This window comes from Alexandromys fortis, unplaced genomic scaffold, assembly GCF_014885135.2.
Source record: "Alexandromys fortis isolate MF-2015 unplaced genomic scaffold, M_Fortis_MF-2015_v1.1 scaffold_17, whole genome shotgun sequence".
NCBI lineage: Eukaryota > Metazoa > Chordata > Mammalia > Rodentia > Cricetidae > Alexandromys > Alexandromys fortis.
In genome coordinates this window covers 3,176,863-3,195,905 of record NW_026067896.1, presented here as the reverse complement: position 1 = coordinate 3,195,905, position 19,043 = coordinate 3,176,863, and the positions used below count along the sequence as shown (strand labels likewise).

The 19,043-nt window shown below is 48.0% G+C and overlaps 1 protein-coding gene across 4 annotated transcripts in view; it reads right to left on the bottom strand.

Annotated features, from left to right (window-relative positions):
- Positions 1 to 10,106, bottom strand: part of Grhl2 (grainyhead like transcription factor 2) — a 115,890-nt gene extending 105,784 nt beyond the window's left edge. For 2 of the 4 annotated variants that reach the window (XM_050162962.1, XM_050162953.1), the window contains exon 1: positions 9,760 to 10,106. Coding sequence is in view for 2 of the 4 variants with exons in the window: in XM_050162953.1 (XP_050018910.1) it covers positions 9,760 to 9,779 (20 nt within the window). In the remaining 2 variants the exon portion in view is untranslated. The remainder of the gene's footprint in view (positions 1 to 9,759) is intronic. The other 2 variants (XM_050162943.1, XM_050162973.1) reach the window with 2 other exon arrangements.
- Positions 10,107 to 19,043: the final 8,937 nt, after the last annotated feature.

Here is a 19,043-nt window from a genome sequence, read left to right as displayed (position 1 = left end):
TTTTTTTTTTTTTTTTTTTTTTTTTTTTTTGGTTTTTCGAGACAGGGTTTCTCTGTGGCTTTGGAACCTGTCCTGGAACTAGCTCTGTAGACCAGGCTGGTCTCGAACTCACAAAGATCCGCCTGCCTCCCGAGTGCTGGGATTAAAGGTGTGCGCCACCACCGCCCGGCAGGGCTTTTGTGTCTTAAACAAGATTCTTCCAACACAACTTCCAAAGGGCTACTGACCAAAGAATGTCCACTTCAGAGGGTTTAATCCCTCAGTTCATGAGATGGAGATTTTTATTCCCAGCCTAAATGAGTAACAGCTGTGTGTCCTGATGTGCAATAACATATGACTCTTGGGGTAAGACTGCAGCTGCTATTATTAAATTATTAAAATTTTTATTTTATGTACATTTTCCTGCTTTGCCTGCATGTGTCTCTGGGTGAGGGTATCAGAAGCACTGGAAACAGAGTTACAGACAGGTATGAGCTGGCATGCAGGTGCTGGGATTGAACCCGGGTCCTGTGGAAGATCAGCGGTGCTCTTAACCACTGAGTCATCCCCCTCAAGCCCCAGCAGCTGCTATTCTTACTCTTATTATTTATATTTTATATGTATTTACTTCCTCTGAACTCTAAGCTGTGGTCTTGGCAGTACTTCCTTGACAATGTGTTCCCTGAATTACGTTTTATTAAAGGGGGCATAGACAAAAGGAGAAGGGGGGAAGGAAGAAGGAGCAGTGGGGGAAGAAGAGGAGGAGGGGAGGAGAAAAGGAAAGAGGAGAGGGAAAGGAGAGGAGCAGAAAAGGAAGGAGGGGAGTGAGACAGAGGGGAGGAGACAAGAAGGGAGGGGGAAAGATGGGAGGGGGAGGGGAAACCTTAAGGTTTTAGTGAATGTTTGGTTCGTTCCCCATTACCTCATTCTCCTTCCATGGCCTAGGAGAGCCATTCCAGGGCCCTGTCAGTGAAGTTCTCAGAGTCCCTGCCAGCTCGTATCTGATTTCCTGGACCCCTTATCTACCAGTCAGCCCTGGGAGGCTGTGCGGGGCAGAAACCCTCTAGTGAAGCCACCTAGCTGCCCTTCGGGATTCTCGGCCCTCGCCATGCCCCCTGCTGGAGGCCTCAACTCATTCTGGATCTTAATCAGAACATCTTTGGTTCTGGAGCACCAGGAGGGGCTCATGAAGAGCAGTCGGCCCTAGGAACCTCCTCCAGCCCAGACCCCTTTGAAGAGAAGATGCAGACTCCAGACATTGGGGAGGCGATTCTCCTCGGGAATCACTTCCCTCCATTTTGCAGATGGAAAAGGAAGAAATAATGAATACTCTCATCTTATGTTAATTATGTTATTGGCAAAACAGGAAGGCTGCAACTGCTACTTTGTTCCTGGCTTCTTTGAAAAGATAGATCAGAGAAGTACAGAAAGCAGAGCTTTTATGGGGCTCACTGAACTGAGAAGTAAGGCAACAGTGTGGGGTGAGTGTGGGAAGGTAGGCCCCTGGGAACCCACGGGAGGCACTCAGAGCCAGAGCGAGCATTCACAGACTCTGTCACCGCGATACTGCTATGCCTACTTCCTTCAAAGAAAAAGAAGCAAGCTTTCCCAGACCACTCCAGGCTTTGTTCCCCGGGTACAATCCTAGCGTATGGCACAGAAAGGATACCAAACACTTGGCTTGTGAAACTTTCAACCCCAAATCCTTAACTTAGTTACTCACGTGACCAACATGGGCCCTAAGATTTGTTCCATCTTAGGATCCTAAGCTTCAGGTTAAAACCAACCCAATTCCCCAGGAATAATTGATTTCACACCATCCACCTGTCTCCCATCTGAAATCCAATCCGGCCACTTTGCTCCTGCCTGTCTGCTGAGCAAACACGGGCCACTCCACCCTTGCTGAAGCAGCTTCGTCCTGTCCTTGCTTGCTTTACCCCTTCCTTTCCTCTCCCCCAAGTCTTTCCACACCTCGGAAGCCCTGATCCCTGCCTGATTGGGGGGATGGGTCAAGGTCAGAGTGTTTGCCTAACTGGGGGCCTAGCAAATGGGATGCCCTGGGTTCCATTCTGGAGCTGCAAAATACAAACGAATGAATGAATGAATGAATGAATGAATGAATGAATGAATGAATGAATGAGCGAGCAAACAAATAAATAAATAAACGAAACCAAAAAGCAAAACCTGAAAAGCCAAGAGCACAGGCCTTTTACGGAGAAGTGGGCCCTTCCGTGTTTATACAGGCGATAGCTGTTGCTTTCCTTGCCTGCCCTGAGCCCAAGTGAAATCAGACCACTGCCACAGCTCACTACCACCCACGTTCCTTACAAAGTAACATTTGCTGCCTTACAGGCCTGGGGCAGGTCCCGCTTACACAGACTGCCCTCCCATGCAAATGCGCCCTACTTCTTTACAGCCCAGACTTATTTTCATAACAATATACTCTGAAATCCTCAGAACCTCACCGGAGACCTGGTGGCTATTCTAGTAGCAATTCAGAATGTGTAGTTTTAATAAGTAATATTGTTACTCCTCACCAGCACACTCAGTTAAAATATTTCTCTTTTCCCAATAGAGTTGGGATGGGGGAGGGTTACTGTCCCTGCAGATACTTTGTTTCTGTTACACACAACCTTCATAGCCCTGCACTGTCTGCCGTTTACTGGTAAGAAGCCTATAGCAGTAGCTGGAAGGAAGCTCAACAGTTAAGAGCTCTGGCTGCTTCCAAAGGACCTAGGTTCAATTCCCATTAACCACAAGATGGCTCACAACCATCTGTGACTCCAGTTCCAGGGAATCTCAGGCTGGCCTCTGCAGGCACCAGGCAAGCAAAGGGTGGACAGACATATACCCAGGAAAAACAGCATAACAACCATAAACATGAACACTTGTGTGTGTTGCTGATGATTTATAAACAGCAGGCTGAGATGTGGCAAGCCTTTGATCAAGCCCAGTACTCAAGGAAGCAGAGGCAGGTGAATCTTGGGTTCTGGCAGCTGGAGCTACACAGAGAAATCCTGTCTCAAAAAACAAACAAAACTTATGGTGGAACTGGGAACGCCACCATATTTGCCTGGCATATGGGAGGTGCTGGCTTTGACCCCCAAGATTGCCAAGGAAAAGAAAGGCAACAGCATAAATTATATCTTGCTAGCAATGGATAAACAAAACTGATACCAAGGAAGCTGGATTTGTCTAGGAGATAGCACTGCACAGGCCGTACAGATGGGAGCTCAGCGGGAATCTGGGGGCCCAAGGGAATGCTGTTGGTAGACTCCCAGGTATGAGTTGCTGTGGCTAACCAACTGCCAACTAGTCCTGTGACTAACCCACTGCCAACTAGTCCTCTTGGGCCAAAGTGAATTCCTACTTCAGCCTGTCCCTGCTCGCTGAGGAATTCTTCCTGGGCAGGTTTGCCAAGCTGATGGCTCTGGTCTCGGAGCAGGCCTAGATAGGCTGTTTCATTAACAGCAGTCCCTGGTTACCCTGGGAGGCAGAGATGTGAGGACCCCCCAATATGGGTGCCAGGGATTAAATTAGACAGGGCAGCACCTGGTGTTATTATCTGACCCTTGGACAAGGTGACAAGGATGGGCTGCTGGGCTGTGAAGGCTAAAGCAAGGCAGCAAAGTTTAAAACCATGAGTGGGCAAACAGCGACAGTAAGACTCAAGTCACCTTCCCGTGCAACGCTCAGTTCTCCGCAGATATTATAGGAGGACTAACAAGTAAAGAGTATCAGGGAGACGGATCAAAAAAGGATCGGGGAATAAAAACATGTTGGTTCAGGCGAGCGGGGAGGCAAAGAAAAGAGAAAAAGTACTATTCAGACAAAGCATTCATTAAAAAAAAATCAGAATGCTTGCCTGGCATGGTGCCACACATGCCTTTAATCCTAGCATTTGAGAGGCAGAGGCAGGTAGACCTCAGAGTTTGAGGCCAGCCTGGCCTACAGAGAGAGTTCCAGGACAGCCAGGGTTACAGAGAGAAACCCCAGCTCGAAGAAAAATAGAAACAAACAAATGAAGCGAAACAAATCAGAAATGCTCACTTGATATCCCAACACTCCACAGGCGGAAGGATCAGGAGCTTAAGTTTGTCCTTGGCTAGCGAGTTTGCCACTAGCCTGAGCTATGGGAGACTTTTGTTTCAAAAAAAAAAAAAAAAAAGACAAAAGAGGAAGATATGGAAGGAAAGGGAAGGAAGGAGAGAATGAGAGAGAAAAAATAATAAGTGCCTGGCTAGACCAGAGTCAAGAAAGAGAACCGAAGCGACTGCCTGTCTCACCTAAGAATTCTTTAAAAGTAAATTTAACAGCTCACCCTAAAGTCAGCCTTGTCAGTACACACCTTCCATCGCCCGTCTCGGGGTTCTTGAGCTCAGTTACTGGGGTGTAAATGTTTCTTTTATGTCTGGCTTTCCTGGTTACTTTCCTAAACTGTCCTTTCTACTTTGCAGAAACTGGAGATTCCCACTCCAGTGTAGTGGGTGCCCGCTGCTAATCCGACCACCGCAGTAGAGATTGAAGCAGAGATTCATGACTAACCTGATCTACATAGCGAGGCTTAGTCATCTTGGACTTGATTTCAGTCCTCCTTAAAAGGGCCCTGGGCCCGTTTAGGCAGCACCGTCTAATTACGGTCATATACTCCCAAGAGCCCAGAAAGAACGCCTGTTGGATCTTTCCTGGCCCAGTTGTTTCAGCAGGGACCAACATCTCACTAGAACTCTTTACCTTACCTCTGAGCTGGAAACACTGAATATCAATTCAAAGACGGGGGAGCCCTCGGGAAGTGCCACAATGTGAAACTAGAGACAGGCTTCATACCCAAGTCGACTGAGGACCAGGACAGGAGGTCGTGAAAGACTTCAAACAGGTCTTTAGCCGCTCAGTAAACAGGTGAGCTGTCAAAATGACCCCCAACACACACACTCTTCCCTAAGCCACAGTTTAGCAAAACAATGAGAGCAAACAACCTCGGGAGGAGGTCTAGGAATTCTAGCTTCCGGTTAGAATCATATCAGCGGCAGCGTCAACCGAGGTAGCCTAAGGGAGAGTAGGAGGTGGCCTCCTTTCACCGAGGCACCGGCAAGCGTCTGAAGTCCCCAATTTTGCATTTATTGTGTAAAGTGGGCACTGAAAGGATTAGCTAGCTCCATAATTAAGCCGAAAATGAAGTTAAAGCCTGGGTCAGAGCTTCTGTGCAGACTCCTGGGCCATCTGGAGAAAACAATAGCAGACCTCTAAGGGCTGAGGGCTATCTGTGGTTTGCCGCTTGCCTCCTCCGGTGGGTGGTTTGTTTGTTGTTTGTTTGAGCAATCAGAAGCTTAGGAAGGATAGCAAGAATTCCTGGGTGGAATTCCATTATTAAGCATAAACATAATTTATTCCCAGATTTTTTAGACTATATTTTGGTAGTGTTACTCGACATTTTTTTTTTTTTTTTTAGGTAAACCAATCTTGCCTGTGGGGTCAATTCTGTGGATGCTGGGACACCAATCAAAAAGCAGTGTGCGCGGTACTTTCTTTTAGAGGCATTTGACAAATCCAAGCTCTCTAACGGGTGCGGTTTGCAGAAGCTGAATGAGAGCTAGGGGACGGCAAGGCCGTCTCGGAACAGACTGAGGTGATAGATGTGAGCTGTGCCAAGAGCCCGGTAGGCTAACTCCAGAGGTGGGAGAGGGGGGAGTGTATAGTAAACCCCGCCTGCACTGGGGGCCCCTCTGCTGGGAGTACATTTATTCACCCTGTAGCCGCAAGCCTGCACGGTTTAGCCCAGGGAAGGACACTGGACTGTTGGGCTCAGCTGGGACTTACCATTTACTCACTGACTGTGGCTTCCTGACTGCTCTATATGAGCACAACTTTGTGACTGAGTACATGGCGGGCGGGTGTCTGGATCAATAGGGAACGGATTCCGGTTGATTTACTAGTTACCTTATCTCCCTTAATTCACCCACTTCCTAGTCATGCTCACCTCAAGGCCTTTGCCTGGGAAACTTCTACTCCAGCCATCTTCAGGGCTTGAGCCCTATTCTGGTCTTTCCTCACGTCCTGGCTCTATGTGAAACATATCCCCCTAAATCATAAATCTTCAAAAGCTCAGATTTTCAGCAAGCGTCTGTGCTAACCTAATTTCTTATGTTTATTTCTCAACGGTGGACCTGTTCTCCTAACATATGCTAACCCTGTAAGCACTAGTGAACCTCAACACTGGATCAGTGTTCAATATACAGGGCCTCAAGATATAGTTGAGGTGAAAAAATGAATATGTATTTGTACTGGTATCGTGGCGATATGATAAATTATTGGCACTTTTTTACCGTTAAAGATATGTAACATAGACAAATGAATGAAAAACAAAGAAAATCTTAACACATTTAGAAAACTTCTTAAGCTAAAACAATAATAATAATAATTAGTTGTAATGTATTTTTAACTGTTTTTTAAATTATTGTAACTTTTAGGCTCTTGTCAGATACTGGCATAAATCCATGTCCATTTTTGGCTTGCCCTCCACTGCAGGACATGGCCTGCTCCATACATCTTTGTTTCTTCCTATAATGCAGTACAGAAAGCATGCTTTACGCTTATGAAAATATCTGTATAGTCGATTATTACATATGCACATGTGTGTTCCCTCTTCATATGCTTTATGTAATTCCACAGTAAAATAAACAAGAGTTTCTTTTTTTTGTAGACCAGGCTTGTCTTGAACTCACAAAGACACACCCGCTACCCCCTTTGGGAAGAGTTTCATCCTTGTTGACAAAGATCTTCGTCAACTCTCATAGAAGTTGAAGGTGGGCGAGCAGAACGTTCTAAAGTGCACACAGTGACGAAATGTCCGCCCTTCCCCCTCTTCTTTAAGGAGGGGTCACACAAGACAGAGCATTTCACCTTGAAAAGTCACCAGCAAAGAAAAGATGACAGTGGTCCTGTCTGTGCAAGGCTCAGGGGTTGAGGCGCTTGCTGCCTGTCTGACACCCAGAAACCACATGGAAGAAAAGAATCAATGTTTACAACATTGCAGCTATTGACCACCGTGTGCAAGCTTCAATAGCTGCACACATCTGCACACACACACACACACACACACACACACACACGAAATAAATATATTAGTAAATGGTATTATTTATGTAAATCATAAGATGATTCATCTTCAGGGCAAACTTTCTCACTAGAAATCCCTTCCTAAGGCAAGGTAAAAAGATTACCTGCATCTCGCTTGGATTTGGGATTTAATCTCTAAGAGTTTGCTCTGGGGGAGCGTTTCCAGAAATCACAGGCAGGCCTCCTAGGCACAACTGACCAGGAAACTGCAAGCTCCTGCTCGGGGCCTCTCCCTTGTTCAGGTGACTGGCAGCCCCACCGGCCTTTTCAGGCACTTTCTCTTGGAGTCTCAACCCCATAAAATGCCTCATCAGCCCCCATGCATCCCTGCAGGGGCCCGGTAAAATATGAACATTAAGAAAGTGAAGTGTGCAGGGCATGGTGGGGCCTGCCTTTAATCCCAGCATTCGGGAGGCAGACACAGCCGTATTTGAGTGGTCTCCAGAGTTAGTTGTTCCAGGACAACCAGAGCTACAAAGAAATCCCTGTCTTAAGAAGGGGGGGGGGGGACAGGAAGGAAAGAAAAAGAAAAGGAGAGAGAGAGAGAGAGAGAGAGAGAGAGAGAGAGAGAGAGAGAGAGAGAGAATCTCAGATTCCCAAAAGTGACCCGGAAGTCATAGACGAACTCAAACATTTCTCCGCCGTTTGAGCAGAGAAAGCAAAGGAGTTTTGACTGTGGTCTCCTTACCGCATCGTTAGTTAGTTTTCCCAGGATGCAAAATGAAATCCTGGGAACCACTAGGTAAAAGCTACTTCCATTAAATGCTCGTGTAATCCTAGATAGGCATTAGCCATAAAAACTAGGTAATACGTACTCGTCAAACCAGATTGTTAGTACTCGGTACTTAGACTCAATAGTGAATAAATTATCCCCATTGGCGCTAAGTATAACCTGGGGAGAATAAATACCCATCCACTTTCATTCGTAATTCGTTTGACTCATGTAGTGCCGCCAAACTAAGCAGTCAAGCTAAATGTTAATTGTGCGATTAAAGTGAACGTGCAGCCGCTGTTTTTTCCAAACACTAAACTCAAAACAATTCAACACACACACACACACGAAAACAAAAACGTTGTGATTGCCTTGGATTTGAGTTACATACGTTTGACTCCTTCCACTATGAAGCTAAGGTAGTTGTGGAGACGTGGGTGGGTTGTCTCCTACAACTGACCGCTTTCCAATCCTTAGGCCACTGTCTAGTCCCTGGCCGAGTTTCGAACATTCGTTCTTCGATCACCTTAAAGGGTGGCGACCGTGGTAGGTTCCTAAGTATGACAGCAGGCGTCCTGCATAGGCCAGACCCGCGACTTTCCTAGGGAAGCTGGCCCTTCCTCTCCATCCCAGCTCGGGTCGGTCAGGCTTCCCACTCCGCCCTCCTCCCTTCCGGGTCCCTCAAAATGGGACTGGTCCTGTGCACTTGTCGGTGGAGACTCTCGGAAAGGTCCCCTTGGCAGGGCCACGCGAGCAGAGTAAAGTTACCAGGGACAGCAAAAGGGCGGCCTCTGAGGACTTCCAATAGGACGCAGCCAGTTCCCGGCCTGGGACGCCCGGGGAGGAGGGGGAAGGAAATGTCGCCACCGAATGGAAGGAGGACAGCGGGACCCACCTCCGGCCCCCTCCCGCGCCCGCCCTCGGCCCCACCTCCCCCGGCTCGCACAAAGCCGTCCCCAAGGCGGGGACCGCGACGGACCAGGCCCAGCGCCCCGAGGCTCTCCCCGCAGCTCCCCGCCGGTCGAGAGCTACGATCCAGGACGCGGAGTGTCCGGAGTCCCTGCGCCCCACGGTCCCCCCATTTCCATCGAAAGCCTCGGTGAAGGCCGATCGAGCCCCACGTCCGAGGTGGCGGCCTCCGAGCAGTGGGCCGCGCGGTCACCGGACGCGTACGAGCCTGCGACGTCGGGGCGCAGGAGACTGGTCCAAGTGTGGGTGCCCCTTCGTTGCGGGCCTCAAAATCAGTCCCCCCATTTCCCAGAGGTCCTGTCCCGCACCTGCATGAGGTGACCGAACAATGCGTGGGCGGCGGGAGGGAGCGAGGAGCGGCACACCCACGGGCCCCTCATTGCGGCCTGCCCGCGCCTCGCTCCCGTCGGGGGCCCACGCCGCAGCGCACACGCACCCCTGGCCGCCCCATGGGGAAGATGGCCGTGTCTGCAGCCGCATAAAAGCCCTTTGTTGAGCGCACACAAAAGCGGCCCAGACCGCTTTTGCAAAGCAGGCCCTTTGGCCTAATCGAAGGAGGTTGACTGAACTTCCAAATGGCCCAGGAAGTCAAACTGGGGAGCAGTTCCAGGCAAGGGGGCAACTACAGGCCTCCCGCCACCATCTACCAAAATCTCAATCCGTGCCCAAGAGTTGGTCAGGTCAGGGTAGTGGGAACTGCGGTCGTTCGTTGGGGAGGAAGCAGAAAAAAAAAACATGTTTCCTAGCAAGGCCCAAAAGGGGTATTAAACGTTCACGTTCATGTAGGGTTTTCTCCCCTAAATTGGGGTAGAAATAAAATCCGAGAGGGTCTGGATCCACCAAAAAGGGAAAAAAGCAAAAAGAAAAAAATACAAAAACAAAAACCAACAATATCAACTTTTTAAAAAAACAACACAACAAACCAGTTGCCATCAGCCCAAAGTGGCAGCAGCTGCAGCCGCCGGCGCGTGCGATCCACTTACTTGTCCGACTCTTGTGACATGTTTGATCCAATGAACTCGCTCCCCTTTTCCTGGCGCCTCAGCCTCTGGTGAAACTGGACTTTCAAGTCTGTGCAGGTGAAGGTGTGTGAGAGCGCCCGAGATGGCAGAACAAGAGCTACAGGTAATTCTGCTTTCGTCCCCCCTCACCACTCTCGCCCGCTCGCTCGCTCGCTCGCGCCCTCACCTAGCCGGAAAGGTGGGATGGGGGGGGAGGCGGCCCTCACATGGGGCCCGCGCTCGGAGGCGGCCCGGTGGCGCGGAGTCCTCCCGGATCGTGGCAATGGGCAGACACAGAGCGGAAAGTGGCGGACTTGGGCGGCCACAGGTAACTTTCTCGCACGGCGCTGAATTCTTTCACTAAAGGGTACAAGCCCGAGGGCCGAGCTGCGCCGTGATTGGCTGCGCAGCTCTCCAGGTGAGCTGCCATTGGCAGAGGCGCGCTCAGGTAAGGCCCTTCTCCAAGCGCAGGTAACTAACTCACTGCGAAGTTTCCCGGAGTGCAGCGGTGGTGGCTGGCTGGCGACGCTGCCGAGAGTGCTTCACCTTACTTTTTTTTTTTTTTTTTTTTTTTTTTTTTTTTTGCCTTCCTTCCCTGACTAGGGGCCGGGGAGGAGGTGACGGGAGAGGAGCTACGGGGAGCACCACCTGCAGACACCGGGTGCTGGGGGTCAAACCGAAGGACGATCGAGGGCTGAACTCAGAGATCAACTAGGCACCCGGAACCAAATGGGCAGTGCACCAGCTGCCACTTGACACCCGCTGGACGGCCTGGGTGACGGACAGAAGAGTCAGGGACGAGAGTTACGAGTTACGTTATGCTAAGAGTGGAAAAGAAACGGCTTGCTGGGCCTGTTGCGTAATTGCATTTTTAGCATTCTTATCCACAAGAAACTCTTCTCGCGCCCTGATGCATAGAAGATAGCTGGTCGTTTCAGTTCTCAAGTAGCCGAGCCACCTTGCCTGAGCTGGACCTACGAAGAGCGGCGAGGCTTTGATGGAGAACGGAGATTCGCTTGGATAGACTCTTGAGATGGCCCGGCGCACTTCTTCCATCTCATTGCAGCCTGGGATTCCTGCGCTGCGGAAGAACTCCTCCATCTGTGTCATAAGCCTGTCGCCGGTTGACATTTCTAGGCAAGCATCAACATTTACATTGTAATTCAATAGAAGCAGCTACTACAAAGGCGCTTTATCCTTGCAGTTTAACATGGTTGCCATGGGAACAAAGCTGGGCGAAACTGACTTTTCTGTGGTTTCTCTCCTCCTGGTTGGGAACAACTCGAATTAGCCCAGGTGTAATTTATAACCGCTGCTACCAGAGGAAAGTATTTGTGGGAGTTCTGTCAGGGATCTAGCCCATACATGCGGACTGTGGAAATGCAGGAACCTTTGCCACGTGTTACTTCAGGTTAACGCTGGAGCTGACAGACTTGATACTACTTCTGTATTAACCTTTGCCGCCACCGATTTCCTGGGAATTAAATCACAAGACTAGGTTTCGTTGTTCCTTGTTTCCAATCTTAGCAAATGACTTCCACAATTGTATTCTTTGTAAAAATACTATAAGCATCCATAAGTGTACTTTAAAGAGTAATGTATTTTAACACGGTACCCATGTCCCCCTTAGAGACAACCACTGTCCACTGTCGGCTGGTCGTTCTGTGATTGCTTTCCTGTTTCCCAGAAACGCACCGTGCTATCCCTCGATGTATCAATAACAAAACAATCTGACCACTGCTCCTTTTGCCTGGTCACCTTCCAGTTCTAGATCTTCAGCACTGGTCCCTCTCAGTAGAGACTAAGAACTGAGTGTCTATGCGAGTTCCGGGGACAGCAGAACCCAGTGGTGTTTTCTGACTGTTCTCTTATAAACTTCTTTTGCCTTTTAATTTATTATGAACCTATCCTAATATATTTCTACAATTGATCGATCAAGTGACTGTAAAATTTATTTTCCAAATGGTCAAACAACCAGTTCCATCCTCCCCAGCAAACGTGCCCGCCCACAGAATTCCTGCCCTCCCAGTCCTAGGGAGGTGGGCTGTTTTATGGACCCGCAGCTCAGGTGTCATTCTGGGACACCAAGCTCTACACCGTGTGCCTTCTTTAAGGGTTTATTTTTCAATTCCCATGGCACGTGGTATTTTTTTGTTTTGGTTTATTTATTTTGTATATTTGTTTTTGGTTTTTTGAGACCAGGTTTCTCTGTAACTTTGGAGACTGTCCTGGAACTAGCTCTTGTAGAGCAGGCTGGCCTCGAACTCATAGAGATCTGCCCGCCTCTGTCCCCAGAGTGCTGGGATGAAAGGCATGCGCCGCCACCACCTGGCTGGTTTATTTTGTTTTGAGGGAGAGCCTCCATGAAGCCCTTGCTGCCTGAATCTAGCTGTGTATATGAGACTGATTACAAATTTGTGTTTGCCCTCCTGCTCAGGGCCCAGGCGTCCATTGCTGCACCTTGACCTTTTTGTTTTTCCTGTTTTTTGAGACAAGGTTTCCCTGTGTAGTTCTGGCTGGCCTCGAACTCTGTAGACCAGGCTGGCCTCTAACTCACAGACATTGGCCTGCCTCTGCCTCCCGAGTACTGGAATTAAAAGCGCACTACCACTGCCTGGCCACCCCTTGGTTATTTTAAGAACCCTTCAAATTTGTAAAATAGTTTTTACTATTGTTACTTTTAAAATACAGTTATATACAATAGTTCTTGTTACTTTTTAAATACAATCCTGTGACTGCCATGGCTACAATATTTTTCCCTGCCTTTTGAAGGCTATCGTTTATTCAGAGTTTCCTGCCTGTCCTTGGCTTCCTCTGAGTTTGCTTCCCTGAGGAGGCTCCCCGTGGCAGAGCCTCCTACAGCTGTCTGCAGGCCTTTCACTCTGTGCTCCCAGGTAAGGATGAGGTCATAAGAACCTCTTCAGCAACCCTGTGGGGGTGGCAAGTGGGCTCGCTCCCTGGTGGACCTGCTGTCTTCCCCTCGGAGCTCTTGAGTCATGAGGCATCTACCTTGTCTTGCACTCTGGAGCATTCACCAGCAAGTGATGTCTGGAAGCCGTTCTAGGGAGGGCCTGGGTGAGCCCCCTTCAGCCCTTCCCAGTCTTTCATTTTCTGGGGGCTCTGATTCCTGTCCTTGTGTAAATGGTGGGCATGTGTTTCTCCTGCTGGCGGCCAGAGACAGAACAGGGAATCGGAAAATACTTCTTGTTAGAAGCTAAAATGCCCAAAGAAGAGATGTGCAGTGTTTGGCCTGTGGGGTACAGTCCCATGAAGAGATAGCTCCCACCGGAGCACTGCACCAAACCCGCTGCCACCCTTTGGGTTTCCATGTCCTTACTCTCATGTATGAATGGAGAATAAAGACCTGCAGACAAGTGGGGAGAGGTCAGAAGAATCCGACACCTCCAGCTGCCATACCTGGACCCCTGATTTTAGCTGCTTGCCTCTCCCGTACCCACCAGGGCCCTGAGTCTACTTGCCAGTGTCCCCCATGGGTGCCTCAGGTGTCTCCAAGGTCAGACCATCCTGTGTTTTTAGAACCACTGAGCCTTCTCTGCGCTGACCTCTATGAGCATTCGTGTGTGACTTCTGTTGTCCCCTCGAGCCACTTTCTACTCCACCACTCTTAGCTGGGGTGTCTATTCCTGTGAGAAACACTGTGACCAAAGTAACTTCAGAGGAAAGAGTTGATATCATCTTACATTTCCACACCCCGGGCCACCACTGATGGAGTCAGGGTAGGAATTGAAGCAGAAGCCATGAAGAAGTGTGCCACTCCACCCCACCCTACCCCACCCTGTCACTTCAGATCTCTTTTGGTGATGGTCTTTCCTTCATATTATTTTTTTAGATATTCTTTATTTATTAATTATGTATAGTGTTATGCCTGCATGTATGTCTGCAGGCAGAAGAGGGTACCAGATCTCATAAATGGTTGTGAGCCACCGTGTGGTTGCTGGGAATTGAACTCAGGACCTTTGGAAGAGCAGGCAGTGCTCTTAACCACTGAGCTATCTCTCCAGCCCCTCCTTCATGTTCTTGGTTCCTGTGAACTTATCCTTTTTATGACCTCTTACTGTGCCTTTTTTTTTTAGTGGTGGCAGGGGGATATGACAAAGAATTGACATGGGGGGCTGGAGAGATGGCTCAGTGGTTAAGAGCACAGGCTGCTCTTCTTGAGGTCCTGAGTTCAATTCCCAGCAACTGCATGGTGGCTCACAACATCTGTAATGAGATCTGGTGCCCTCTTCTGGTGACGCGGGCATACATGGAGGCAGAATGTTGTATACATAATAAATAAATAAATCTTTAAAAAAGAAAAAGAATTGGCATGGGTCAATATGCCAGCTTTAAACATATCTATTTCCAACATTATCCCAAAGTTTTTGCCAAACTCCACCAAATGGGTTTGTGCAAACAAAGTGACTGCTGGAGCTTGATGTGGTCCTCTGGGGCTGGCGTGTGGATCCATATCTGCAATCCCAGCATTCAGGAGGCTCAGGCGAGAGCTTTCCCAGCTGGTCCTTCCTTCTGCTGCTTTCTAATGACCAAATTCCTTTCTTCTGACATCCAGTGAGTCAACACTGATTAGATAATTTGTGTGGATTAGGTGAGAAAAAAGTTTCAAATGGATCATTTTAAATGGTCCCCCACGGGGCTGGAGCAGTGAATCAGCTGTTAAGAGCACTTGCTGCTCTTGCAGAAGACTCAGGTTCAATTTCCAGTACCCATGGAGGCTCTCAGCAATCTATTACAGCTTCAGGGGATCCAATGCCCTCTGAAGGGGCAGACCCACATGCAAGCATAACACCTATACACAGAAAATAATAATAATAATAAATAAAGTTGTCAACCATGAGACTACCTTTTTGCCCAATTGTTTTGATTCCTTTGACATGTGAGTTAAGTAAATCTAAAAGTTTCTGCCTCACACATTATGAAACAATCCTTTCCTGCATATGCCTTTATCCAGAAATGCTTCCATTAACACGGTAGCTCCCAAATGTGGTCCCTGTGTAGAACATCAAATCGGATCACAAGGTGCCTACTAGGATTGTAAAGTGACCAACTCACCCAAATTCAAGTAGGTGAGCAGCAGGCTGCTTCTCAAAAGCCCCCACCATGCTCAGCTGGGTCAGGTCTCAAGAAGCACGGAAGTGCAGCATTCAGACAGAATGGATCAACACACACCAGGCCACTGTGTAGAGGGCTTGGGTTAGTGTGCACTGTACCTGCTTAGATGAATCCAGTCCTGCCCCTAGGCTTGCTTATTTGATCAAAGGCCGTTGTCCTTGAGTAGAATAGTTAGCATATCAAAAATGAATGAATAAACAGGTAATTAGATGAATAGAAAGTGAACCTGTAACTCGCCACAGTGTGCATCATTACCTTAGAATGTTCAGCACAGCATAGAATTTGGTTGCTTAAAAAATCTACACTAGCCAGGCTGTGGTGGCAAGTGCCCTTAAACATAGCATGCTGAAGGCAAGGCAGGCAGATCTTTGAGTTCGAGGCCAGCCTGCTCTGTAGCGTGAGTTGTAGGACTAGGACAGCCAGAACTGCACAGACCAAAGGGGAGGAAAAAAGAAAGTGTTTTTTGTAAATCTCCCACAGAAGCAATTACATTGATTACTACTATAATTTAAATAATTATTTTAGCACCTATTAAAATGGCAAATACCGTTAAAGGTAAAAGTTTAGTATTATTTAGTACTTGTGCTGCCCCCCCCTTTTTTTTTGAGATAGGACCTCTCTATCTACAAAGCCCTGACTATCCTGGACCTCACTATGTAGACCAGGCTGGTCTCAAACTCACAGATATATGTCTGCCTCTGCCTCCAGAGTGCTGGTACCAAAGGCTTGCACCACCATGCCCTGCCCAACCTTTTCTTTTATAATGGTGAATCTCTTACTGGGAAGCTAGATACAGATGTTACAGTAGAAAAGTCCAGTTTTTAAAGGCTGAAGATTGCATCGAGCAAGTCTGCCTGCGGTGTATTACCTAAGCTGACAGCGCATCACCAAGAGACGGCAGTATCAGCCGTTAGGCACTAAAAACACCAACTTGCAAAGGCGATTGCCACTGGGTCCCAACACAGAAGAAGAGAACTGATTTCTGAAAGCTGTTTTCTGACCTTCACTGCATGTTATAGAGCACACGCAGGCATACACACATGCTCACATACACCCACACACTAAATAAACAAACGTAAAATTAAAAACTAAACAAAACATTAACTTGTTCCATCGGTTATCATCTGCAAGAACAAACATTGTAAAGAATAAGATGTACCTGGAAGACGAGAATGTGAAACTAACCTAGGGACTAACAACAATCCAATGGACATTAAATGCATGTCTCTCACAATCTGAAGCCACTTCTCCAGCCAAAGGGGAAATAAGGTTTTGCGTTTTACTCTCAGGATGACAAGTATTTCAGCTGCTAGAGCTGGCCATTGGTACCCCTTCATCCTAAAGAAAGGGTGTCCTTCACAGGTGTGCATTTGTCTAGAATGTGCAAGGGTGCTTTAATCCCCTGTACCCCACAGAATATTTATCTTTGTTGTTTCTGCCTTTTTTTGAGATTTATTTTATGTGTATCAGTATTTTGCCTGTATTTCTGTATGTGTACCACACGTGTGCCTGGTGCCTACAGAGTTCAGAAGAGGGTGTTGGGGCCCCTAGAACTGGAGTTACAAATGGTTGTGAGCCACCTTGTGGATGCTGGGAATTGAACCCAGATTCTCTGCAAGAGCAACAAGTGCTCTTAACTGCTGAGCCATCTCTCCAGCCCCCTCGGCTACTTCTTAACTACCTGCTGATATTAGACAGGAAGGGTGAGAGTAAAGACTACAGAATTTGGAGGCTGGAAGGTGACTGAAGGAAGAGGCATTGATTTTGTACATCAGAAAGATGAGTGTGACTCTCTGGGACACTGAGGACCTGGGCTGTTTATCCTATACAACCTCAGAAGGGCTGAGAAGATCAAGCTGTGTCACTGAGGATCATTCAGAGTGACCAGAAAGGCTGGTACCAGGGACATCAATTCCAAAGCTTGGTTGGAAGTGTGTAAGTCAAAGCAGCAGTGTTCCATCTTTACCATGCATGAGACCCTAGGTTCCATCCCTGGTACCACCCACAAAACACTGTGGGACTAGTGGGTTCCCACCCAGGAAGGCTCCTGTCTGGATGAGTTTTCTAGGGGTGCCACAGCAAGGCACCACACACAGAAGCCTCACAACAGAAAAGCACTTTCTCACAGGGCCGGAGGGTGGGTGTCTGGTCATGGTGCCAGCGGGAGGAGTGTCTTCTAAAGCCTCCCTTCTAGGCTTGTAGGGAGCCATCTTTATGACCTCATGAGGTCTTCCCATTGTGAGCACATGGCTGTGGCCTAATTGCTTCTCACAGGGACGTCTGTCTATCCTGTCCTATTATGGGTTTGTTCCCATCCAGGTAACTTCATCTCTGTCTCTCTCTCTGTCTCTCTCTCTGTCTCTCTCACCCTTCCTCCCTCCCTCCCTCCCTTCCTCCCTCCCTCCCTCCCTCCCAGATTTTCCTTTACTACTGGAGCCATCTCAACAGCGCCTTCATAACATCTTTTCAATTCTCTAGACTGTCACAGTCAGAAGGAGGGAAGCGGCCTTCAGCACAGCTCAACACACCTCCACTCAGTTGCAACAGCAGGATACTGGTGTATTTTAAGCATACCGAAGGAGGAAGTCTTCCAGATCGGGTACATCAGGGACTGAAACACTGGATCTATAACAAGGAGAGTAAGGGAAAGGTCACCTGCTCTTGGAGGTGATACCATCTCCTCCACCTCCTCGCTTCCTCCTCCCAGCTTTAGAGCCTGGAGCCAAGTTTATCAACCACCCATGCCTCACCCCCCCCCCAGGCAAGAGATCAGAGGATTTTTTTCCTTGCTTAAATTAAAAATCTTAGAACAAAGATCTACATGCAAATATTAGTATGTGGGTGTTCCCCAGGCAGAGAAAAAGAGACTGAAGGAAGGAGAGGAAGAAGGAAGAAGGGAGAGAGAGGGGGAGGGACTAAGGGAAAAGGCATTCTTATCCCAAAGGAATCAAAAAGCATTATAAATCAGAACCTTTTCTTTTTCTCCCCCTTCCTACCCCTGAGTAGCATCTTACAGATTAGTGCAAGAAATATTCCTTCAAAAAGATGGAATTCCAGTGCTTGGATACACAAATGCAGGAGAATCAGGTTCAGGGTCCTCACTCCGTGCTAAGCATAGGTAAATAGAGGCCAGCATGAAAAGGGGGAGGGGGAGGGAGGGAGGGAGGCAGAGAGGGAGGGAAGAAGGGAAGGAAGGAAGAAAGGAAAGAGAGAAAGAGAAGACTTTGAGGAAAACAAACAGTGCAGAGAAGGGATAAAGATTGCATAATTAGGTAGGGGTGCACACCTTTAACCCCAGCACTCAGGAGGCAGAGGCAGGCTGATCTCTGTGAGTTCAAGGCCAGCCTGGTCTACAGAGCAAGGGCCAGGACAGCCGGGACTACACAGAGAAACCCTGTCTCAAAAAACAACAACAAAATGATTGCGTAATTAATATAATTAATGTGTTGGGGCCAGGCATAGCGGCACAGGCTTTTACTCCCATAGCTCAGGAGGCAAAAACAGGCAGATCTGAGTTTGAGGCCAGCCTGATCTACACAGAAAATTCCGTGACAGCCAGGAAGGACAACACACAGCAAAATCCTGTCTCAAAAAAAAAAAAAAAACAAAACAAAACAAAACAAACTAATAAGATAAAATAAACGATGGTTTCATGGGAGCTGGAGGGACAGTTCATTGGTTAAAAGCATTGGCTGCTCTTCAGAGGTCCTGAGTTCAATTTTCAATTCCCAGCACCCACAAGAAGGTTCACGATCTTCTATGACTATAGTCCAGTGGTTTCCAATGCCCCCTTCTGCTGTGCATGCATGCAGACAAACCCTATACACACGAAATGCATAATAAATAAATCTTTTTAAAAAATTAGTTTCAGAGGAATCACAATTTGAGTAAGGCCTTGGAAGAAGTTCTGCCTGGGAGGGGCAGGACATGTTTGCACTGCCTCCTTGATATGAAGGCTCGTCCTCCTCCTGCTGATCAGAGTGACTCTCTCCATGGGGAGTTATTATTTTTTTTAATTAATTTCATTTTATATACACTGGTATTTTGCCTTCAAGTTTGTCTGTATGGGAGAATCGGGTCTTCCAGAAGAGTTACAGTTGTGGGCTGCCATGCGGTTGCTGGGAATTGAACTG